Below are 22,672 nucleotides of genomic sequence, written 5' to 3'. Positions count from 1 at the left end.
CTGTTGGGTGTCCGGTCCTCCAGGTCCCACCTACAACCTAATGTCTCCCTGTGGAGCCCTATGGACCCTGAAGAAGAAAGAGCTATTATTCCTGTTCCTTGCATACTTGTTTATATTCAGTTCCACTTGAAAAGGATCATTCCTCTTCCCATAGGGAACATCTCATTCCAACATACTGTACACCAGGTCCTTTCATGGGTCTGGAAGTATGTTGTAGCTGTGTAATGCAGCCACATGGTCCTTCCCACACATAGCCATAACATTCTAGGAAGTGCAAGTGGTCTCCTTGTAATTTTTAGTAGCAAATACTTGCAGTCAGTGATATCTAAGTAAGAGTCACTTTTTTCCCCCATAACCAACTATTTTGGGATGTCCCCACAGTGAGTCTCTATTCCCCTTAAAGAAATGTTTCCAAAATCCAGTCCTCTGTGAACCCTAACAGTGCATGTTTTCAAGGTCTCCCCACAAAGAAAAACTGAACTTAGTATCACCTGTGGATCTTTTAAAATGTGTCAGCTACCATCAGCAGGAAAAATGAAAAACATGCACTGTTAGGGTTCATTGAAGACTGGAGTTAAAAAAACACTGTCTTATTTTATTCAAGGCCAAATGTGACTCAGAAGTTACTCCCTGGAGTGTTGCTAGGTTTATTATTTTTTCAGTGCCCCATGTGTTTTTCACTTGATTATTTCACCAGTCTTTTGTTAGCTCTACTGAATTTTGGGCCTGAATCAGCAAGGAATACAGTTGCTTTTACGCAAGCAATCGGGTGATTGTTGCGTACTGCGCATTCTTCCGCATCGCATTGCATGAACCGATCGCAGTGAGCACGCAGTGTCATTATACACTGATAGACAGGAAGTGACCATTCGGGGGGGGGGGGTCAGTGAAACGCAGGCGTGCCAGTGCATTCGAACGCCGTTACAAGGGCGTGCACAATGAAGCCACTGCGACGGAAGACGCAGCTTGAGCTCTTTATACACACAGGATGTTTAGCAATACTGAGTGAGGTGTGGTCAGCCACCATTGTGCGTATGGGTCCGGTAGTTCTCGATGTTACAGATCATTTAGCTATGTTGGCCAAGTATACGGATGTGAGTAAAGTAAAGTGAGCGTCCTTATGTTAGGCTGCAATTGCAATGCGAAAGCAGCCATTTGCATATCACTGCTGATATTAGCACCTGCGTTGTGTGCGTATAAGCAGAATAGCAATCCTTGATGAATCAGGCCCTATGTTACTATTTGAACTTGGAGCTTCCAGACAGGAGGAGGGGTCCGAAAAGGAAAATGAGCAGTCTTCCTTTAATCAAGAGTCCTGCCTCCCCTCAGAGGTGCTCGACCCCATTGTAAGTGTGCACCCCCATTTGTTTTTTTACACGCCAAGCTTGTTTGAATGACTAGATGTGACAAACTCAAAACCTACACATTTCACCGCAAATCTCTTTGTTTCACTTATATCATTAGCAAACTCTTACCCCGACTATCTTCTCGCTCCCAGTATGCAGCACTCTGATTTATCTGGTTGTGATGTGTTGGAATGCATGCAATCTCTACACCAGTAAGGCTCCACACTTTAAGACAGCCATCCCTGCCAGTGGTAATCACACGTTCCCCCTTATTGGAGATGACAAAAATGTGGGTACACAAGATAAAAAATATTACTGAAAACAAGCAACAAGGTACAGAGCCAATAGTACTCACCATACATATAGCACTGCTGACAGCACTCTGATGTCCCGCGAACCTCAAAAGCTGCTCTTGGTGCTGAATGTCCCAGAGACATACAGATCCATCTCCTGAAGACGAGACCTGCAAAGTAAACCACAGATCTTGAATGGTCTTGGACTCCTATTGTGATCTGTAATTTATAAGTTAAATCAAAAATAGTAATCAATACATAATAATCAATATAGTTATTTAAGGTCACATCAACAATAAACAAGCAAGTAGATGCGCCTATTAAATGTCCTATTCTTTTATCTTAGTGCTCTGTGTGCTGAGGAATATTACCAAAGTATTTACTGTTTAACTGATTACATTTCAAAGACTGGTATTTCTATATCTTACCAACATGTGGCTGTCAGTCCAAGTACAGCAAGTCACCCAGTCTTTGTGACACGATAGTAGAGTGTGTGCAAGAACAGGTGGATTCACGGAGATGTTCCAACAAAGCACAGACTGGGGAAAAGGCAAAGATCAGTCAAAGACAATTACTGGCATTTACGAATATTCACAACAGGATATATTCACCATTCACACACTGCGTTTACAAGACCATGGTAACACTCAATGTTGCCCACCAAGGCACCTCGTATCTCCACATATAACACTTCTTAAACCATTCTGTTTTATCCCATGATTCCTTCTTCATATCTGCAAATACATCCTTATGTATTAGTAATTTCATGACATTTCATATCCTAGTTACCTACTACTGTGTAATAAGGACTTACCTCACTCTCTAGTAATGACTGGTGCCGCTTTACACACGTACTCCAAATTCTGCTCACCCATACTGTCTGCTGCGTTTTACTAGACCACTCACCTTGCATTTCCCATGCTCTCATGCCCTCCCATGCCCATTTAATCCTCTTTAGTACTCTCCCTTGAACCTTCTTACCCGGTCTTGCCCACCAGTAGCCAGCAGTTTCCCATCTGGGCTAAAAGCACAGCATGTAACCGCTGCTGTGTGTCCTCGCAGAACAGAGACGGGATGAACCGATTCAGCAGACATCAACAGATCCTCCACTGACCAGAGACAGATGGTAACATCCTCTGAAAAGAGGGGGAGGATAAATAAGTTAAATCTGTTTGTAACCTTACAGTGTGTGCGGGGGCATGAAGGGAGATGATAAAATATTTTAGCTTCCCATGGGGGCCCAGTGGTGGAGATTATGGTGGGCGGCTCCATCCCCATCTGACAGCTGCTAAACCAGTTTATGGGTGGAGAAAAGTGAATGTTGATTATTGGCTGCACATAGGCTGTGGATGCAGACTAACAGAGAACTCCAAGAAGCAGCGGACTGAGGGCCTTATTCAGCAGTGCATGTATGTGCACTGCTGAACGCAGATTCTCGATAGTGGGGAATCTGCGCATGCACCTGACCCGTACTGTGCATGCGCAGTACAAGTCCTGCATGAACGCATGCAGAGCAGCAGCAGACTGTCTGCTGCCGTTTGGGGCGGCAACGACCTTACTTTCCATAAACTGAGGCATGTTGCCACCGTTGGGGGGGGGGAGGGAAGAGGCCAGGATCTCTACAGGCTGATGGAGATTTCCTGGCCTCTTTGTTGTAACTGTGGCGGCTGGCTTGCGTGACCCCATGGGTCACTTAGCCGGCGGATGTTATCGCAAAGTATCCAATGCTGCGTTGGACAATGCAGCTGGGATAAATAATGCAGCAGAAGGCGTGATGCCTCCTGTTGTATTACCATATTTGCAAGGACGGAAATGGCTGGATGATATATACCGTAAGCAAACAAATCAATCCATGCTTATAAGTATGTAAATTAAAACGTGCATGCTTAATTAATTTTTTTTTTAATTATTTTAAATTGTTAGGGTATATTTATTTTAATGAGACATGGTAGAGTTTGGAACCTTGCAGGTAAGTATCAGCGGTGTAATGCTGGGCATACACTATACAATTATCTGTCAGATATCTGTCCAATCTGGCTGGTTGAAATGAAAACCTGGTAATGTATGGGAGCCAATGACAATCGTCCATTTGCTCACAAACACTGAAAAACAGCCAAAAATTGTTATCCAGACAAATTAGTTATATCAAATGAATTTAACCAATTTGACCAGTCATTTTTGGCCATTTTCCAGTGTTTAAGACCATATAGTCTGACAGATAATTGTAGCGTGTATGCCCAGGTGAGGTGAGTATCAGCGGTGTAGGTGGGGTGAGGAAGACAGCAAGTATAGTAAAATAGGGATCAAGAGAGATTTCCACTAACTAGGAAGCTATATAACCTCTCCTTGAAACAAACATTTCTAGAAGCTGCAAAAAGCAAAACATTTTTCCTTGAGAGTTTTGATACTAATGATTATGGGAACACTAAACAGGAGGCAATGTATAGTACTGGGTAATATGATGGCAATGTATGAAAGATGATAATAAGTATGACATCATGTACAAACAGAGCCATAAAAGTCAAAGGAAAGTGTGAATATACTGAAGGGGAGGGGGTCTCACCAGATGCAGATGCCAGAAGCTGAGAGGAGAGAGCCAGGGCATGAATAGGGCGCTGGTGTTTATGGAGATTGAGTTGGCAAACAGATTGTTCTGATGAGATATTCCAGACGCGAATCACGCCGTCAGAGCTCCCAGTAACCAGCTTATTATCAGAGAGCCACACAAGACTGCCCACGGCCACATCTGCAAAACTACACTGTGACACCAGATCACCTGTAGGGAGAAAAACAAGTTTCAGTTGTGAAAAACAGGATTTTCATACTTGCTAAAGTAACTAAATTCATTATGCCATGGGGTATAGAAGCTCTATTTAGACCTTGGCACTTTAAGAACATTCATAATGATTTTGACCTCCCTCCTCTGTTTCCCAATCCAGCAGGAACACAATTAGTGTGTGTATAATAATAATATAATAATCTCCGTGATCCCACTCACTGCTTTCGCAGCTGAATCACCCCCTGAAATCACTCTGCAGACCAACATTGAAGACCATGTCTAGCAGGGCTGCCATCAGGGGAAATAGCAGGACTGGAGTCCCGGTCCCGTACAGAATGAGTCCCGCCTGCAGTGGCTGCGATCAATCTCCCATGCTGTTTGTATTTTTCAGAAACTAAGCTTTGCCAGAACCAAAGATTGTGGATTGATTATGCTGTCTGGCACAGTGTGAATGTATTGAGTGCTGAGCTGCTTATGAGCCTGCCAGGCACTGTAACAGTGTGTGTATGAAGTCAGCCTCTCAGCCCCAGAACCTGTGTAATTTAAGAGTGTCCCAGTTTATTGTGTTTGCTTTGCTGACCTTATCGTGCCTCATTTGTGGTTTTGTGACTTTACGTTCTCCATGGGCTTTGTTCTGGATTATCTCTGTCTACTTTTTGATGCCATGTTATTTCTTGTACTGTTTATAGCAGTCTTACAATAAAATATGTTAAAAAAGAAAAGAAAAAAAGTGTCCCAGTTTTATGGGATTATGTGACAGTGTGTGGCCCTGACGGAGTTAAAACCTAGACAAAAAAAACCTAATCCTGGTCAAACTACATTACCATGCCAAATTTGGTGGAGCTAGGTTCAAAACTCTGCCCGTACATAAAGGACAAACAGACAGACAGACTTTCTCGCTTATTATATACTAGCTGGGATACCCAGCATTGCCCGGGTTGAAGACTGGACCCCGAAGTACACCTGCAGCCTGAAATGGACCCCACTGTTTTCTAACGTGCATGCAAACATTGGCGTAACTACCGTGGGTGCAAGGGGAGGCGCTGCTATGGTGCCCGATCTGCCTCTATGGCCCGCCGCCCCCCCTGTACCCAGTCACGCACACAAGGTGGGCTAGTCCAGTCAAGGCCGTCGAGGGAGTCCCGGGTGTCAGCAATGTTGATTTGGTGCCGGCCCGCCAGCTTATAACAGACAGCGCCGCTGGTCACGAGGCAATCAGAGCTCACGAACCGGTGCCAGATTCAAATTGCTCTGATGCTACCTGTCCATGTCTGCCTCTGCGCCAATCGTAATTAGCTGGTGGCCCGGCCCCAAATTCACACCTTATGGCTGCTGATGGCACACAGGGGGAGGCGAGAGGCTTCTGGAGGGACACGGGGGGCATGAGTTGCTGGGGGGGGGGGGGACACTACTATTGTATGGAATAAAGTGTTGTATGGGGCACTACTACTATGTGGCATAATCTGTTAAGGGCATTATTGTGTGGTATAATGTGTAAAGGGTATTACTGAAGGGAACTACTACTGCATGGCATAATGTGTATAAGGGGTATTATTATGTTGCTTAACCTGAATGGGGTATGTGTGGCATAACATGAACTGTAAGTATTTTTTTTTTACCTCTCGGAGGAGGCCTTTTAAGATCTTGCTATGTGGCCCACAAAGTTCTAGTTACGCCCTTGTATGCAAACACAGAGGGCTGATTTATATATATGGTCACTTTAAAAAGGACTAACTCTGGATTTAATATGAACTTGCATGAGTCATCACGTTTGCTCACACTGAGGTTAAAAGGATATTTTTGTAGCTTTCTCACAGGTTTTTGCCAGACTGCCAATTTCCACTGGAGGCAGCCTCAGAACCTGTGTAATTTAAGAGTGGTCCCATTTTTAGGGTTTGTGTGAGAATTTGCGAAGTTCAAACCTAGGCAAAAACTAAATCCTGGTCAAACTACACCACCAGGCCAAATTGTATAGCGATATGTACCCAAGCTAGCACAGAGTGGCCAATTTTCCTCCACATTGAAAAGTGAACTGAGGCATCTTGGAATCTTACGATTACTTTTTCCTGCAGCACGAACACACTTTTGGTAGACTAACTAACTAAGAAAGAATTTTGAAACATATTACTTGGCTAAGGATCTTATCCAATTCTGGAGCAAATAAAACCTTGCCTGAAAAAGGCAGAGACTTCAAAGTGATTTTAGACTCTGCGTCCTTCGGTGAGAGGTAGCCAAGACCACCAAAGTCAAAATCCTGACAACGACCAGAGAAGCATCCAAAACAGTCATCCTGGTATTTAGTATCCTCTGAGATATGTTCAACCAACTACATTAATACATACCTAGGCTTCCCAGACGGCTAAATTGCTCAGACAATGATTCCATAGTTTTACTGACAAAAGTCAAATTGTAAATAGGTCTCAGAATAGCACCACATAAATACACTTCGGCATAGTCTCAATTTTTCTAAAACTACTATACTGAAAGGCTGCAGATTTTGGGATTGGAATGGTGGCAGCCTAGGAGAATCGGGGTTTGGGAGCTTTTTTTTGTAATTCCCTTTTAAAAAGGGGTAAAAAAATATATAATCTGCAAGAAATCTAAAACTTTTTGAGGTTTTGCCAAAATAAACAAAAAAATCGGAGAAAGGGAATCGGAGAAACATGGAATCGGAGAAAGGGATTTTTCGGTAAGTAGAAGACCCAAGCCAAGTACCATACAGTCAAACAGAACCATGCTGGAGGTGGCCTTTTAACCAGCGGAAGGGTTAGATCGTAGAAGTCTCAGACGATTGAAGATCCCACTGGGCCTGATAAAGAGATGGCATCGAGAGGATTAAGTCTACAACTCTGTGCAGACAGGAGGACAGTCCCTTCTGGAACAGAGGGATAAAACAGCAACTGGAACCCTTCAGCGAACCCAGGAGAAGACCAGCGTCCGCTTCATCTGGAAAAAACAACCGACCTCCAACAACAGCGGAAAAGGAAACTACAGCAGAAAATCCCAAGAACAAACGACTGACCACATGTTGGAAATGTGTAGTCAGTACTAATATAGTATGAAAACAACCGGGATACTCTAACAGTGAAGAACCACGTATGCATCAGTCACCCCGGGAGAGCAATCTACCCATATAGGGAAGCATTCGATACAGCGAGGCTAGAGTAATAATACCATGAAGTCACCTGTCAGTGTAAGGAAATTATCAATAGATACTGAACAGTAAAACCAACCATGCCTCCTATGTGGAACATTGCTGTCATAGGTACCGAACCCGTGACTGTTACACTTCAATGCAAACATATGCACTAGTCCAGAGATGCACCGCAGTCCAGAATACAGCATAATCCCATCAGATTCTAGTATACTAGTGTCTCTCAATGCTGGAACTATGAACCCATACACTAGGAAAGCTCCAAGGTGGAAGCTAACCAACGTGAACAGTTACCCTAAAAGGGCGGATGGCTGCTAGGACAGCAGCTAAGATGCAGAAAGGAGAATAATGCTTTATAATGTCAGGTTGATTATCAGGAGCAGCTTCCGAGGTATTAGAAGGGTAAACCCGCTTACTTGTCAGCCACCAGAAGCCCTCTGGACGCTATGTAGAATGTCACTGACCCTTTTCCACTCACTGCAGCTAGCCTCATCAGGTATAAAGAGTAGCATTGGTAGTCTAAGCTCTATAGCTCGGACTTCAGCCTGGAGATGTTGCAGTCGAAAATACTGTATAAACTAGCAGAATAGTTAGTGAAGACATGTAGGCCAAACAGCAGGACTGCATGCTATGACATTACCTAAGAGTGTTCCATTAAGGATGTGTATCCATATGGAGAATATACAGACATCCCAAAAAACAAACAAAATCAAACAGTTTGCTAGTATAAGTATCAATACAGTAACACTTATAATGGTGAAATGTGTATTAGCCAAGAGGCAGAATCACAGGATAACGTAAGATATTAACTAAGACCCTGTATCGGTCAAGATACACATATCAATATCACATATATGACAATGGATTCCCACCAGTGACCATTGACAATTACAATTTGAGGTTGTGGGTTCGGTTCCCACTTCAGAGTTTGTGTGTTCTCCTTATGCTTGTGTGGGTTTCCTCCGGGTGCTCCAATTTCCTTCCAAAACGCTGGTGCTTATGAGTCACTAAGAATAGTACAATATAAGCAGGTTGCTCTGGACTAACTCTTCCTTTCCAACAGAATGACTTCTCATGCAACTTGGTATATGTATATAAATATATATTCCCATTCTTCTTCTGAATATTTCATAATAATCAGGAAAACCTACTTAAAACCCTAACTGGTGTTATGACTACAGGTATATCCCTTCTTTGTTGGGATAACTACATCCATAATTTTGACTTGACGCACACTGAACGAAGCTACCTCAGGATAAGTCTCTTAAGCAGTGGCCCCAATGTAGAGTCCTTAATGGGCTTAATTACAGCAGACTGCAGTTACAGCTACTATGTCTGAGAGCCTGCGGGCCACCTGCCAAGAGATTAGGCCTGGGTTGTTGTATATTCCTGGGCATATGGCAAAATTGACCGGGCGGTTGAATTTTATTGTTTGTTTTTCTTTATCCCTTTCGTTATGACCACTGTAATTGTCAATCAATTTGAGCATCAGGGCTGAACTAAAGCATAGTTTGGCAAGCCTGCGTTATCGGATAATTGATCATGTCCCACAATCTGTTAGGGGTGGCGATAGGAATCGCCTATTAATGCAATGTGAAGCAAGGTGGATCCACCGACTCGATGTAATTGCTCCCCGAGGTCTGGGGAGTATTTCAATTTTAGAAAATGCTGCTGGGGAGTTCTCCTCCCCCTCTTTACAATATATATTTTATTAGACAGATAGATAGATAGATAGATAGATAGATAGATAGATAGATAGATAGATAGATAGATAGATAGATAGATAGATAGATTTAAACATCCATACACACCAGATGTCTTTAGTCCTGGTTTTTGTGAAGTATAATGCAAATTTTATATAAGCACCCAGTATTGCAACATGCAGTGCATAAGAGGAACCTTCCAATTTTAGTATATGTGCTGCCACACCAGGACCCCACACCAGGAGAAAGTGAAATGTGTGGGGTGCTGAGGACAGAGTTTGAGTACCTGTGCTTTAGAGTCAGACCCTAACCCTGGACTGAACTCGGATGATCTCACAAAGCTTTGCCAGAAACCTCTCCAAACAAAAACAACAGACCTTTAACCAGACCCTGTACAGACTTATCAAGACACTGCATCCAGACTGCTTCACCAAGCGGCATAGCCCCCACACCTAGAAGCATGGGCAGTCATGGAATATAATTTGAAAGTGCCAAAGTCCAAATTGAACCTCTACTACCATGATAAAATGTCCCTATGATGATCGTGAATGTTCACTGTTTATACAGTGTATATAGTTTTATTTCTTTCAACGCCATCTGTGATGATACCTGTGCTACAATCCTGCGTGGTTTATTATTTTTTTCTGCCACTTTATTCTTATTTTGGAATTTGTTTTCGTTCCTGTTTTATACTGAATGTTTGTACTTTGTTCTGATGTACAATACACTACATAATATTGTATAGTATGTGTGAAGATTTAAAAAAGGAATTCATTATGTAGACCTATAAAACATAGCAATATGCAGTAATACATAATCACACTAACGCACAAAAGTACTCCTAAAGTAGCTACTTATAAGAGCAACAAGATTTGTTCCCACAAGAAGCCCCCAGTATGTATATGGTTCATTACATCAAGTGCATTAAAGATTTATGTGTCTTCTGCATGGGTGTTATTTGTTTCACTGATCTTAGCTTTATAGCCTGCTATTTTTATTAGTCTGTTTCAAAGAATCCTATATACAGACAGAACACATCATTGGTGTAAACTTTTTCTCAGGCCCCACTTTTTGCAGGGTTGTTTCCACTGGAAATCTATAAAACTTGACTGTGAACCATTAACATCATTTGAGGCTTCCAATCATTGCTGTGTGGTTTATCGGGTACTCTTGTATCTCATTGTTTTATCTCGCTATTTTGATCCATATTAATTACCTTTTGGTTAGAATTAAGAACTAAAAATGTGTTTCTACTCTGACCTATAACAACCTGATTAAATTTTATACAGTATAAAATTGTATTATTGAATGTAAGATTACACATTAACTGCATTACTTCTCGATTTTCTGGTTGTACACACTCATGTGTCTTTTGTTTTATTTTAAAGAGTAATTACATCTAATCACCTCCATATATTTGTTTTACTTTCTAAGTATTATTAATTTATTAGTAATCATGCTCTTACTGCTTCTTTATGAAGACATGATTTTTTTCCCCTTGCTGAGGGAGAATTACTAAATCTCCCAGCATCACTTACCAGTATTCATGCTGTAGATACCAACAGAATCTGAATGATACCCAACTGCCAACAGCTGTCTATTAGGGGAAACGGCTAGAGAAAGTGCTGGAGACAAAGCAGCCTTCACACACCCTTGTCCATGTAGCCTCCCAAGACCACCAGAGGACACCTGCACCTGTAGAAAGAAGAAGATATCATCTCAGCACTTAAACTTTAAGCCATCATTCAGCCTGGAAGTGCCTCTGGTTCATTACTTTGCCATCCTCTCCTCCAGTAAGAAGGTATTCTCCATGCCGCAGAAAGTTAGCAGTCAGAGTGGAGCCACTGTGAGCTCTAAAATGAGATAGCAGAACTTGAGATTCCCATGACCACAGCGAAACCCAGCCATCAAGGCTACCTGCGACAACTATATTGCCCTCCAAGGAGAAAGACACCGTTCTCACAGAAGAGGAACAGAGAACCTGAAAAAAACACATCAATAGAAATTAGAGAAAGATTGACCGACATGGACACAAAGTCAATGTGTGTGGATAGTACATAGGACAGAGTGAAGGTTACTTACGGCACTTCTTTTCCAGTCGTCCAGGAGTACCACAGATATATTTCCGTCCCAGGACCCCACTGCAGCAATAGGACGTCTAGGGTGAAAGGCTACACAGTTCAGGGGGCTGGAGAAGGAACTGGAGCCCAACAGAGAACAGCGTCTTGTGTCCCACAGCTAAAATAAGGCATACACAGTGTGAGTGACAGTGCCATTCAGATGACAGAAAGGAATACATTTAGGTAGAAATGTAAGAATCAGTCACCTTGATTTGGAAGTCCAGAGAACAAGTGAGGAGCTGCCTGTGATCAGCACTAACACTGCATCCCGTGAGCTGCCGCTTGTGAGCTTCAATTCTCTGTATGCTGGGGAGCAGAAAGAGATATGTAATAAAGCAGCACATGAAGCAAATAAGTAAAGTTATCATCATATTATGTTAGTAAACACTACACTGTCCAGTGAAACTCCTTTATAGTTATACATACTGTATATATTTACTGGTATGGTGATTATCTACAAGCTTGCCAGAAAGCATGCAGCAAAATTAACTAGACCGTTTCCCCTTGTTCTACTACTGGGGGCTTCATTAATATTCAGTGGTGCGATTCACTCCTGAACGCATTATACAGTTGCAGACAAATACAACTTGCTCACAACTCACCGTGAGCCCTGTGTTATTTTGATCATTGATTTCAGCACTCATGAGATTATTCATTTAATTTGTTATTTTTCTTTACGTTTAGGACTATAGTCCACACATACAGGTACCACATAACCACCTGCTAAAGCTTGATCACATGCTCCACAAGCCTGTTGATGAGTTTTGCTGCTGCTGTTCTCTTCCTTCCAGCAGGCTCTGCAGGTGTATTGCTAAGAGATGTATTGCTAAAGAGCTAACATATGTCTAAAAATTATTTCTTCAACAAAGCACCCCATAAACGGGGTTTATCTAAGCACTGTGCTTTTCAAATTGTTAGATGTCACCTCAGGTTCAATGATGCTGAAATCCTCCTCCTGTGTTTCTCTGCAAAGCAGAAGTTCAGCATGTACACAACTTTCTGGCAGTCAGCACAGAGGGCTACCAAGAACTGATGTCATTAAGCTACCAGAGACCTAAGACCAGACAGAAGTAGATGGCCGAATCACCAGAACCACTAATGCTACTTAGAAGTAGCAACTAGCATCCCAGGGAGCCACTCCTGTCTCTGCTTGCACTGCCAGAGGTGAGTCACAGGGACCATCCAGATTTGCCAGAGACGGGTATGTAAATACACATAAAAAAGTGAAACTAGTTAGTAGAAGTCACTCTCTTATGTTCTGAAATGTCCCAAGTACCACTTTGAATCATACCCAACACCTATGACCCATTCCCCATCCCAGCAGTGACCCTTTCCCATCACACCTAGATTATATAATCAATGATAGAGAATTTAGATGTGTAACATAATTCCTACTTGCTACCCTACAATCCTAATTAGAGGAACCCAGCAACAGTCACCAGCAGAGAGTTGCTGCAGCATCTGCACACACCATCCAGCCAGCCGTTCCAATTGTCACTGAAGAGCCTCTTGGTGGCAGCAACTCATCCCCTACAAATGCGGTCACCAAAGTGGTGTGTATATGACAATTACAGCTAGTGAGAGTCTGATGGGCATGTAACACCAGTTGGAACGATCAGTAATGATGGTGAGAGGAACCCAAGACAAAATAGGGGGGGAAGAGCAAGCTCATCTTGTCACCACATTGTGGAAAAGGAAAAAAAACATAAGAGGGATTTAATAAAATAAATAAGAGTTGTTGTTGTAAACATTGAATTATATATCTGAAATGTTTATACTGAATGGTGCTTACCGGTACCCATCAGCTATGTTCCAGATCTCCAGTGTTCCATCATATGAACCAATGCACAGTAATGCTTCCGAAATAAACGCACAGGAGGAGACTCCATCGCTGCTAGTGTGCAGCACTCTTACCTCCTGCAACAAGATGCAGTGATGCTAACACATGAAATGTAAGTATACTCATTAATATATATATATATACACACATACTAGGGATGTGCAGGCTCGGATAGGTTCGAGTTTGCACGTGGAGTTCGGATTTTTCCCTCCAAAAAAACGGAACTCAGAACGAGGCAAAACGTCATCTTACATGGACGAACATCATCATTCCTGGTCTTTTGTCCAGGAATGATGATGTTCGTCCATGTAAGATGACGTTTTGCCTCGTTCTGAGTTCCGTTTTTTTGGAGGGAAAAATCCGAACTCCACGTGCAAACTCGAACCTATCCGAGCCTGCACATCCCTAACACATACACGTATATATGCTTATATACACATAGTAGCACACACAAGTAAATTAAAAATGGAGTGTACACCATCTTATTTCTATACTTACAGTAGCTCCTTCTCTATTAATCCATTGGACCATGGGATGTTATTAATCTTTATTATTAGGTACCTCTAGCCGCATTGCGTTCACTGCTCTTCATGTCACTCCATTCTGTCCCATCTATTTCTCCACCCTCTTATCCTACTTCTCTTCCCTGCAACCTTTCCCATCTTCCCTGCCACTTACTTAATTAAACCCACACTCCTTCCACCTTAGCTATTATCATCCACTTCTTCACTAAGTGCCTGTAACACTAAGTTCAATGTTACTTTAGCTCCTATTGCCTTATCACAGTATCCCTCTAGATTGTAAGCTTTCACAGACAGGGCCCTCTACCCTACATATGTCTCATGTCTGCCCAATCTCCGCCCTCCTGGGTTGTTCCCGTCATGTATCCTGCAGAATGGTTTCTGTATGTTGTCAAGTCCCAGACCAGCCTAATACAATATTTGTCATGTGACATTATATATTCAAGGTTTCCACTCGTGTATATTGACACAAAAAACTTCCACACAAAAAATATTTTTATTTTGTTTATGGCTAATTAAGATAGCACCATATTTACAACATCTCTCTTCTACATATATCTACTATTTTGGAATACAGAACCTCTACTCCAGAATGGACATAGAGGTGAAAATTGTTAACAAAGAGATAGATTTCCATACAATAAACTTACAAACCACAAAATCCAAGAGCACAAAAGTAAGATGAAGCAAGTACTGTATATGTCCGCACCAGATTTAGCAGTGTTACTGTGGGTGTATTGATGGTGAACATGCATCTATCTGCGTAAGGATGTCTGCTCACATGATGCTGCATCGAAGAGGCCCAAAAAGCCATGGATGAGAGCTCAGGCGATGAATGCTCTATGGAACATGCAGCGAGCTATGTGAGCCTCACACAAGCCTGGGCCCAGTCTGGTGAGCACATCTGCTAGTCTTCTGCCTTACACATGCCATACATAGGGCATCCACACCACACTGGGTAACTTAGATTAGCATCTATGACAGTAAAAAAAATTTGACACTAAACCCCCCCCCCCCCCCCAAGAAGAAACGGGGAGCGACACAATAAGGCGCTCAAATCAGACAACCTCTGAGCTGACGCGATGGCTAGCAGAAACACGTTCCCACGTGAGCCAACGCAAATCCACCTCCTGTAACTGTTCAAATGGAGCAGACTGGACTGCTCAGAGAACTAAAGAAAAATCCCAGGGAGCCACTAGAGACACAAATGGCGGCTGAACATGGAGAACCCCCTGGAAAATGGTTTGCACTTCCGGGAGCAGAGCAATCAGCCTTTGAAAGAGACAAAGACTCCATGAATAAGCTTTAGGTGAAATATCCAGGCCCAGAGAATAGAAGAAAAGAAACACCCAGCGCTAAACAGATTGGGAAAAACAGGCACTAATGCAGCAGTAAAATAAGAGAAACGCGTTGGTGGTGGAATTGTGAGGAGGTGACCGTCCAGACTGGGCTACAGCAGGTAGATTCTTGGTCCCAGGAGGTATCCTATGTAAAAGTTATACTGAACGCTTGATGGTGTTTGTATACACCTGGTCTTGAGGTACGCTGATTCACAATTGTTTTAATTAAGGAAATTTGCATCTTAATAAAACTGTATCACACTATTTGCGACCCGTTTCTGTTCCCCTTCTCATCATTTGAGGAACAAGGGATATGCACGCTGGTGTGAGAAGAGGATATAGTGGCAAATTTGATTGGGCTGACTGGGTTTTAAGAAGTTATTTCTACCCTTAGAAATACCCGGTATCTTGGGAACGGGGAAGTTCTCTCCCTATTAAGTACATTCTCAGAACATATTCAGTCCATGTGTCAACGGACATTTGTAATATACTATTAGAAGACTTTGATCCTCAATTAAGGTTTTGCTCAAGGTTTACTTTGTTTTATTTAAAGCTGAAACATGGACTTTCAAAGACGAAAGCCGGAGGCCTACATGCAGACCAATATGCAAAAAGGAAAGGATACGGGAAAGGCGGAAAGACCTAGGGTCAAGACCCCTAGTCGACCACCAAGAAAAATAGAACACAATGTATAGGGCAACTGTATTCCGGCGCAAATAAGAGAAAAGCTGCCAAACTCCAGTCCGGGTTAATACCCTTTAACCCAAATATGATGACAAAATGAAAAAAAAAAAAAAATGGACTGGAATTTTAGCGCTGCTCTTATATAGATAATCCCCCAGTGTTAAGGAAAAAGTGAAGCAATAAATAAATAATGAATATATGAACACTTCCTTTTGTATGGTAATTTCTTCTTCAATTCAATAGGAAATGTCAATTTGAACGCAGGTGTTCTCCATATATGTAAAACAAAGCGTGATAACGTAACATAGTGTAGATAAAATATAATTTAATAATTCCAGTAATTCACATCAAATAAATCTAAAACATTCACACTGTGAAAAGAATTCCTGCTGGATAAAAAAAATCACTATAAAACACAGGTGATGAGTGGAGATGTTGCCAGAGAATCGTGAAATTGAAGCATATAGATGAAATAGAGTTGGAGGCTCCGGAACCTCAAACTCAGTGGCCTCAATCACGTCTATCCCGTGGTTTCTGCAACCCAAATATCAAAAAAGGTCCTTCTGTCACAGGCCGTTTCTTAGGATTATTCTTTGATATTTTTCATTTTCTATCCTAATCTGTCTTCCAATATTCTCAAAATTTCCTTCTCCATAATGTCTCCTGGAAGATCCGGCCACAGTGCAAAATAGGTCCAGGAGATCTGCATACCACACTTGCCGAGGCCAATCCGGAGCCACCTGGATCAGGGTGCCTCCCTCCAGTTTGAACTTGCTGAGGACCCAAGCAATCATTGAGATCAGAGGGAAGAAGTAAATCAGAGGGAAGGTCCAAGTAACCACTAGTGCATCTACCAGGAGAGCTTCTGGATCCCTGTTGTGGGAGCAATAATTTGGAAGCTGATGACTGTAATGAGACGCCATCATGTTGATGTGCGATGGACTAATAGTTGGAAGATGTCTGGATGCAGCACCCACTCGCCTGCGTGGATGTCTTGATGATTTAAGTAGTCCGCTTCCCAATTCTGAACGCCCGGCATAAAGACGGCGGACAGTGATGGAAGATGATGTTCCTCCCAGTGTGTGCTCCACAGGAAAGCCCTTCCTCCATAGCGTATGCCCAGCGGCAAACCACTTTAGCTACCCAAGTCAATGCAAGGGCAGGATGAGCTAGAGCTCCTGCATTCACAAATGGTTTTTAAGAAATTTGTTAGCTTCCTATCCATAGGATCGATAAGAGATGCTGTATTAGGAGGGATGACCTAATTAGACGAGTAATGGGGCCCATCCATCAGCGATGGATTGCCGCGATCCCATGATGCTGCAACCCGGATTTTGCAACCTGGATTTTGCCGATTTGACGATCACGATCATCAAATCACCGACATTTAACATGGGAAATGTCTGCGATTCGGCAACTGATAGCAGAACATTGATGGTGGAAGTTCGGCGTTTCCACACAAACACCGGCACTACCCATCACATCGCCGGATCGCAAAAACCTGTCTCTGATGTATGGCCACCTTAATATGGGCGTCCACAGGGGGAGGAGATGCCCAATTAGCCCTATCCACTGCTGGAAGAGGGTAAAAGGTAGCAATGCACTTGGACACTTGAAAGCGCCTACTAGGGTGAGTCCGTGCCTCCGCTAGAAGGTCTTGTAGCTGAGCGGAAGACAGAAATTCTATAACTGTCTTCTTCTGTCTTTTAAATTCAGGTGCTTTCGATCTGGGAGGTTGCTCTGAGTCCTCCACTAGGAGAATGGACTTTTCTGCTCTGACAAGAGCCACTACGTCTAATGGGGACATAACACATATAAAGGAGCAGTGTTTTTGCATGCAGTAGGCCTACGTCTGGGAGCCCTATCCTTATCTTGCATCTTCTGGAAGGATGTGGTCACCTGAGCTAACCCTTGGACTGACTGTGCAAAAGTCTGCATCCAGGATGGCTGTGCCAGGGGGAGCTGAGACACAACGACAGGGACAGGGAGCACTGGAACTGCCATCCAGACTGCAAACTGTAATGGGGGGCATCCACTAGACGATTTTATCCCTGTCCAACCTCTTAAAGATTTTCCCTTGAAGTTTCCCTTGAAATTTGATCTTCCACTCTGAACAATTTGCAAAAGATTTGTAAAAGATATGCAAAAGATTTGCAAACGATTTGCAAAAGATCTAACGATAAACTATGTTGTTTCAATCTGTGATTGAGAGCTTTCAGCTATAGTGGGCAGATAGTGGTTCATCGTTTGATCGTTCAGCTTGAACGATGTGTAAACGATTTGTAAGCAATCAAGTGAAATTGACCCGCATGTTCAGTCGATGGAGGAGACGATCAAACGACCAGCGGGAGCGCGCATCGTACATCGTTAGAAACAATTACTGCACGATTTGCAAACGATGTTCGAACGATTATCGAACGATTTTATCATTATCGTTCAACTTTATCGTCTAGTGGATACCCCCCTTTACATTACCAGTGTTAACTTGATTGCCCAAGCCGGGTTCCTGACAGGATATAATGGGCAAAGTCAACAGTTGCAGGGCCGTAAAGCAGTAGACACAAAGACCATAGTGCTCTGGATCCTGAGGAGAAATGAGAGTAACACACTTCTCACATGTGTGCAATACTGTAGCGCCTACCTCCTTGGTAGTCTTATTTTTGGACATCCTGAGAGTCGCAGAAATCCCAAACACTAAAATAAATAAATGAGGCTCAATCACATTTATAAATTTTTACAAGCGTTCAGTACTGTAGCAACCACCTCCCTGGAAGCTCTATTCTTGGAAGACATTATAGGTGATCCAAGAAAATCCCCACACACAAAGGCCTAAGCAGTTAGTGTGCTATCAGAGGATTTATGCAAATAGTGTCCAAATGGTAATGAAATCCACAGTATAAGTATATATCTACATATATACATACTACATATATATCTACACATGAAAACCTCCAGGGTTGTAAAACACAGCCAAATGTCGAAAATACAGTAAAGAGGCACTCTGGAGACTTTTCAATGTTTGATACAAACGTCCTTTAATCCTACATTTCGGGTGTTACCACATTGTCAGGGACAAGCAGCATAAGTGTACGTAACAAACAACACATTTATATACCCCCACCAATATCACATTAGAACCAGAGAGTTTATCTCACCTGTGGGACGCTCACTGACGGGTCTCCGGGAAGAGCGGCCAGTCAGCAGGTCACCGCCCGCTGACGTCATCAGCCCCCACCCAGTCACATGAGCGCAAAACACAGTGTCTATGTAACCATCAACACAATTATAGAGTAATACAATTCCCATGTGACAAACATAGATGTATAAAAAATATGCACCTGAAAATCATCCCTACACTTCATGTAGGTAACTGTAGCTTGAACTAGTTTCCACGTATATAGATATCAAAAATAACTATACTAGGCAACAAATTTATTAGGTAGTTATAACAACCCCTATGGCCATCCATGTATTTATAACCAAAAACGGACTTACAACAATATACAGCACATTATCTATTCTACTGATATCCAATTATATTTACTGCATAACTGTTACATGTTTATACATATGACATATACATTGGAAACTAGGATGTATATCATATAATCAGAACCAAATTACGACAATCCATGATACCCCTATCATTATCACAAAAAACATAGATTCGTTTAAACTAGGGGTGAGCGGGTTCGGATTTCTGAAATCCAAACCCCCCCGAGCCCCCCCGATCCGAGTCCGGCTCGACTTTTCCCGCCTGACTCGGATCTGAAATCGAGGCAAAACGTCATCATCCCGCCTTCCGAGTCTCGCGGGTTTTGGATCCTATATAAGGTACCCGCGTCGGCGCCATTTTCTCACTCGGCTGTGGACAGTGAAGAGGGAGGGTGGGAGTTAGGGCTGTGTAGTGTAGTGTAGTGTAGTGTAGTGCTGCTGTTGTCCACTACTTCAAAGTCCATAGGGGCTGGCTGTGTTGTGCTGTGCTGCTGTTGTTAATAGGGGCTGTGTCCACTACTTCAAGTCCATAGGGGCTGGCTGGACTGTGTTGTGCAGTCAGTTCTCCATAGGGGCTGTGTCCACTCCAAAATCCTGTGCAGTGTCCCAGTCCTAAAGGGGTGCTGTAGTGTTGTCCAGGGGGTGCTCTGTCCATCAGGGGTGCTCTCCCCAAGTGCTAAAAAAAATAATATATTTTCTGTGTTTGTGAATTGTGTGCGCAGTAGCCGCACGTGCATCAACAAAGTAGTGCCAAGCGTGCGCCTGTGTCATAAGTAAAGGGCCGGCTGGCTTGACTGTTAAAGGGTGCTGTAACCCCCGAAAGTACACTCCAGTCCAAACCAAAAAAAAAATTATTTTCTGTGTTTAGCCGCACGTATATATCAAATCGATATAACATAAATGGAGGACCAAACTTTCTCCGATAAAAATAAAATAGAGAAAGATCAAGAACCACTTCCTCCTAGTGCTGAAGCTGCTGCCACTAGTCATGACATAGACGATAACATGCCATCAACGTCGTCTGCCAAGGCCGATGCCCAATGTCATAGTAGAGGGCACATACAATCCCAAATGGCAAAGTTATGGAAAATGACCTTGAAAAAGACATTTAAATCAGCTGAAGAGAAACGTAAACTTGCCAATATGCCATTTACGACACGGAGTGGCAAGGAACGGCTAAGGTCGATCCCTAGTATGTTCATGACTAGTGGTTCAGCTTCACATGACGATGGAAGCCCTCCTCCCACTAAAAAAATCAAAAGAGTTAAGCTGGCAAAAGCACAGCGAAGAACTGTGCTTTCTAAGAAGATATCACAAATCCCCAAGGAGAGTCCAAGTGTGGTGGTGGTTGCGATGCCTGACCTTCCCAGCACTGGACGGGAAGAGGTGGCTCTTTCCACCATTTGCACGCCCCCTGCAAGTGCTGAAAGGAGCACCCACAGTCCACTTGCTGATATGCAAATTGAAGATGTCACTGTTGAAGTACAACAGGATGAGGATACTGGTGTAGCTGGCGCTGAGGAGGAAGTTGGCGAGGAGGATTCTGATGGTGATGTGGTTTGTTTAAATCAGGCTCCGGGGGAGACAGTTGTTATCCGTGGGATGAAAAAGCCCATCACGGTCATGCCTGGGCAGAAGACCAAACATTCCACCTCTTTGGTCTGGCAATATTTCTATCCAAATCCGGACAACAACTGTCTTGCCATATGTAAAGGTGAAATAAGTAGGGGTAGGGACGTCAACCACCTAGGAACATCCTCCCTTATACGGCACCTGCAGCGCGTTCATAAAAAGTTACTGTCAAGTTCAGAAACTTTGGCTAAGACCGTAAGCAGTCCAGGGACACCTAAATCCCGTTGTCCTGTTGTATCCAAGCGCCTGCAAACCACACCGTCAACTCCCTCCTCGTCAATTTCCTCCTTAGTCAGGATCGGAAGTAGTCCTGCAGGCCATGTCACTGGCATGACTGACTCTCCTATCCGGGATTCCTCTGGAGGATCCTGCATTGCTACGCCTACTGCTGCCGCTGCTGCTGTTGCTGCTGCTGGGAGTCGTTCATCATCCCAGAGAGGAAGTAGGAACACCACTACTTTTACTAAACAATTGACCCTCCAACAGTCCTTAGCGAGGAGGATGAAGTACGACAGCAGTCATCCTGAAGCAAAACGTATAACGGAGGCCTTGACTGCTATGTTGGTGTTAGACGTGCGTCCGGTATCCGCCATTAGTGCAGTGGGATTTAGACAATTGATGGAGGTAGTGTGTCCCCGGTTCCAAATCCCGTCTAGATTCCACTTCACTAGGCAGGCGATACCGAGACTGTACAGAAACGTCAGAAAAAGTGTCCTCAGTGTCCTGAAAAATGCCGTTGTACACAATGTCCACTTAACCACGGACATGTGGACAAGTGGAACAGGGCAGACTAAGGACTATATGACTGGGACAGCCCACTGGGTAGATGTATCACCTTACGCAGCAACAGCAGCAGCGTCACCAGTAGCAGCATCTCAGAAACGCCAGCTCGTTACAAGGCAGGCTACGCTGTGTATCACCGGTTTCAGTAAGAGGCACACCGCCGACAACCTCTTAGAGAAACTGAGGGAAATCATCGCCCAGTGGCTTACCCCACTTAGACTCTCCTGGGGATTTGTGATATCTGACAACGCCACCAATATTGTGCGGGCATTACATCTGGGCAAATTCCAGCACGTCCCATGTTTTGCTCACACAATAAACTTGGTGGTGCAGAATTTTCTGAAAAGCGACAGGGGCGTGCAGGAGACGCTTTGGGTGGCCCGAAAAATTTCTGGCCACTTTCGCCATTCAGCGACTGCGTGCCGAAGACTGGAGCGCCAGCAAACACTCTTGAACCTGCCCCGCCATCACCTGAAGCAAGAGGTTGTGACGCGGTGGAACTCAACCCTCTATATGCTTCAGAGGATGGAGGAGCAGCAAAAGGCCATACAAGCCTATACATCCACCTATGACATAGGCAAAGGAGGGGGTATGCACCTGACTCAAAGTGCAGTGGAGAATGATTTCCGTGTTGTGCAAGGTTCTCCAGTCCTTCGATCTTGCCACACGTGAAGTCAGTTCAGACACTGCCAGCTTGAGTCACGTCATTCCCCTCATCAGGCTTTTGCAGAAGCAGCTGGAGAAAGTGAAGGAGGAGCTAAGACGGAGCGATTCCGCTCGGCATGTGGGACTTGTGGATGAAGCCCTTCATTCGCTTTGCCAGGATTCCAGGGTGGTCAATCTGTTGAAATCAGACCACTACATTTTGGCCACCGTGCTTGATCCTAGGTTTAAAGCCTATGTGGTGTCTCTCTTTCCGGCCGACACAAGCCTGCAGAGGTGCAAAGACCTGCTGGTGAACACACTGTCAGCTGAAGCGGAA

General features: G+C 43.5%; 1 protein-coding gene across 1 annotated transcript in view; it reads right to left on the bottom strand.

The window, feature by feature from the left end:
* The window catches only part of LOC148526460 (telomerase protein component 1-like), a 134,125-nt gene that overhangs the window by 22,110 nt on the left and 89,343 nt on the right, over positions 1 to 22,672 (bottom strand). The window contains 10 exon segments of the mRNA XM_088469892.1: positions 1,476 to 1,614; positions 1,702 to 1,809; positions 2,068 to 2,178; positions 2,621 to 2,775; positions 4,203 to 4,415; positions 10,814 to 10,970; positions 11,050 to 11,256; positions 11,358 to 11,513; positions 11,602 to 11,701; positions 13,188 to 13,312. Coding sequence (XP_088326018.1) covers positions 1,476 to 1,614; positions 1,702 to 1,809; positions 2,068 to 2,178; positions 2,621 to 2,775; positions 4,203 to 4,415; positions 10,814 to 10,970; positions 11,050 to 11,256; positions 11,358 to 11,513; positions 11,602 to 11,701; positions 13,188 to 13,312 — 1,471 coding nt within the window.

The sequence above is a fragment of the Taudactylus pleione genome, unplaced genomic scaffold (assembly GCF_031769625.1).
Source record: "Taudactylus pleione unplaced genomic scaffold, aTauple2 ptg000095l, whole genome shotgun sequence".
Lineage (NCBI taxonomy): Eukaryota > Metazoa > Chordata > Amphibia > Anura > Myobatrachidae > Taudactylus > Taudactylus pleione.
Note: the sequence above shows the minus strand (reverse complement) of the source record. Positions and strands in the feature narration are given on the sequence as shown.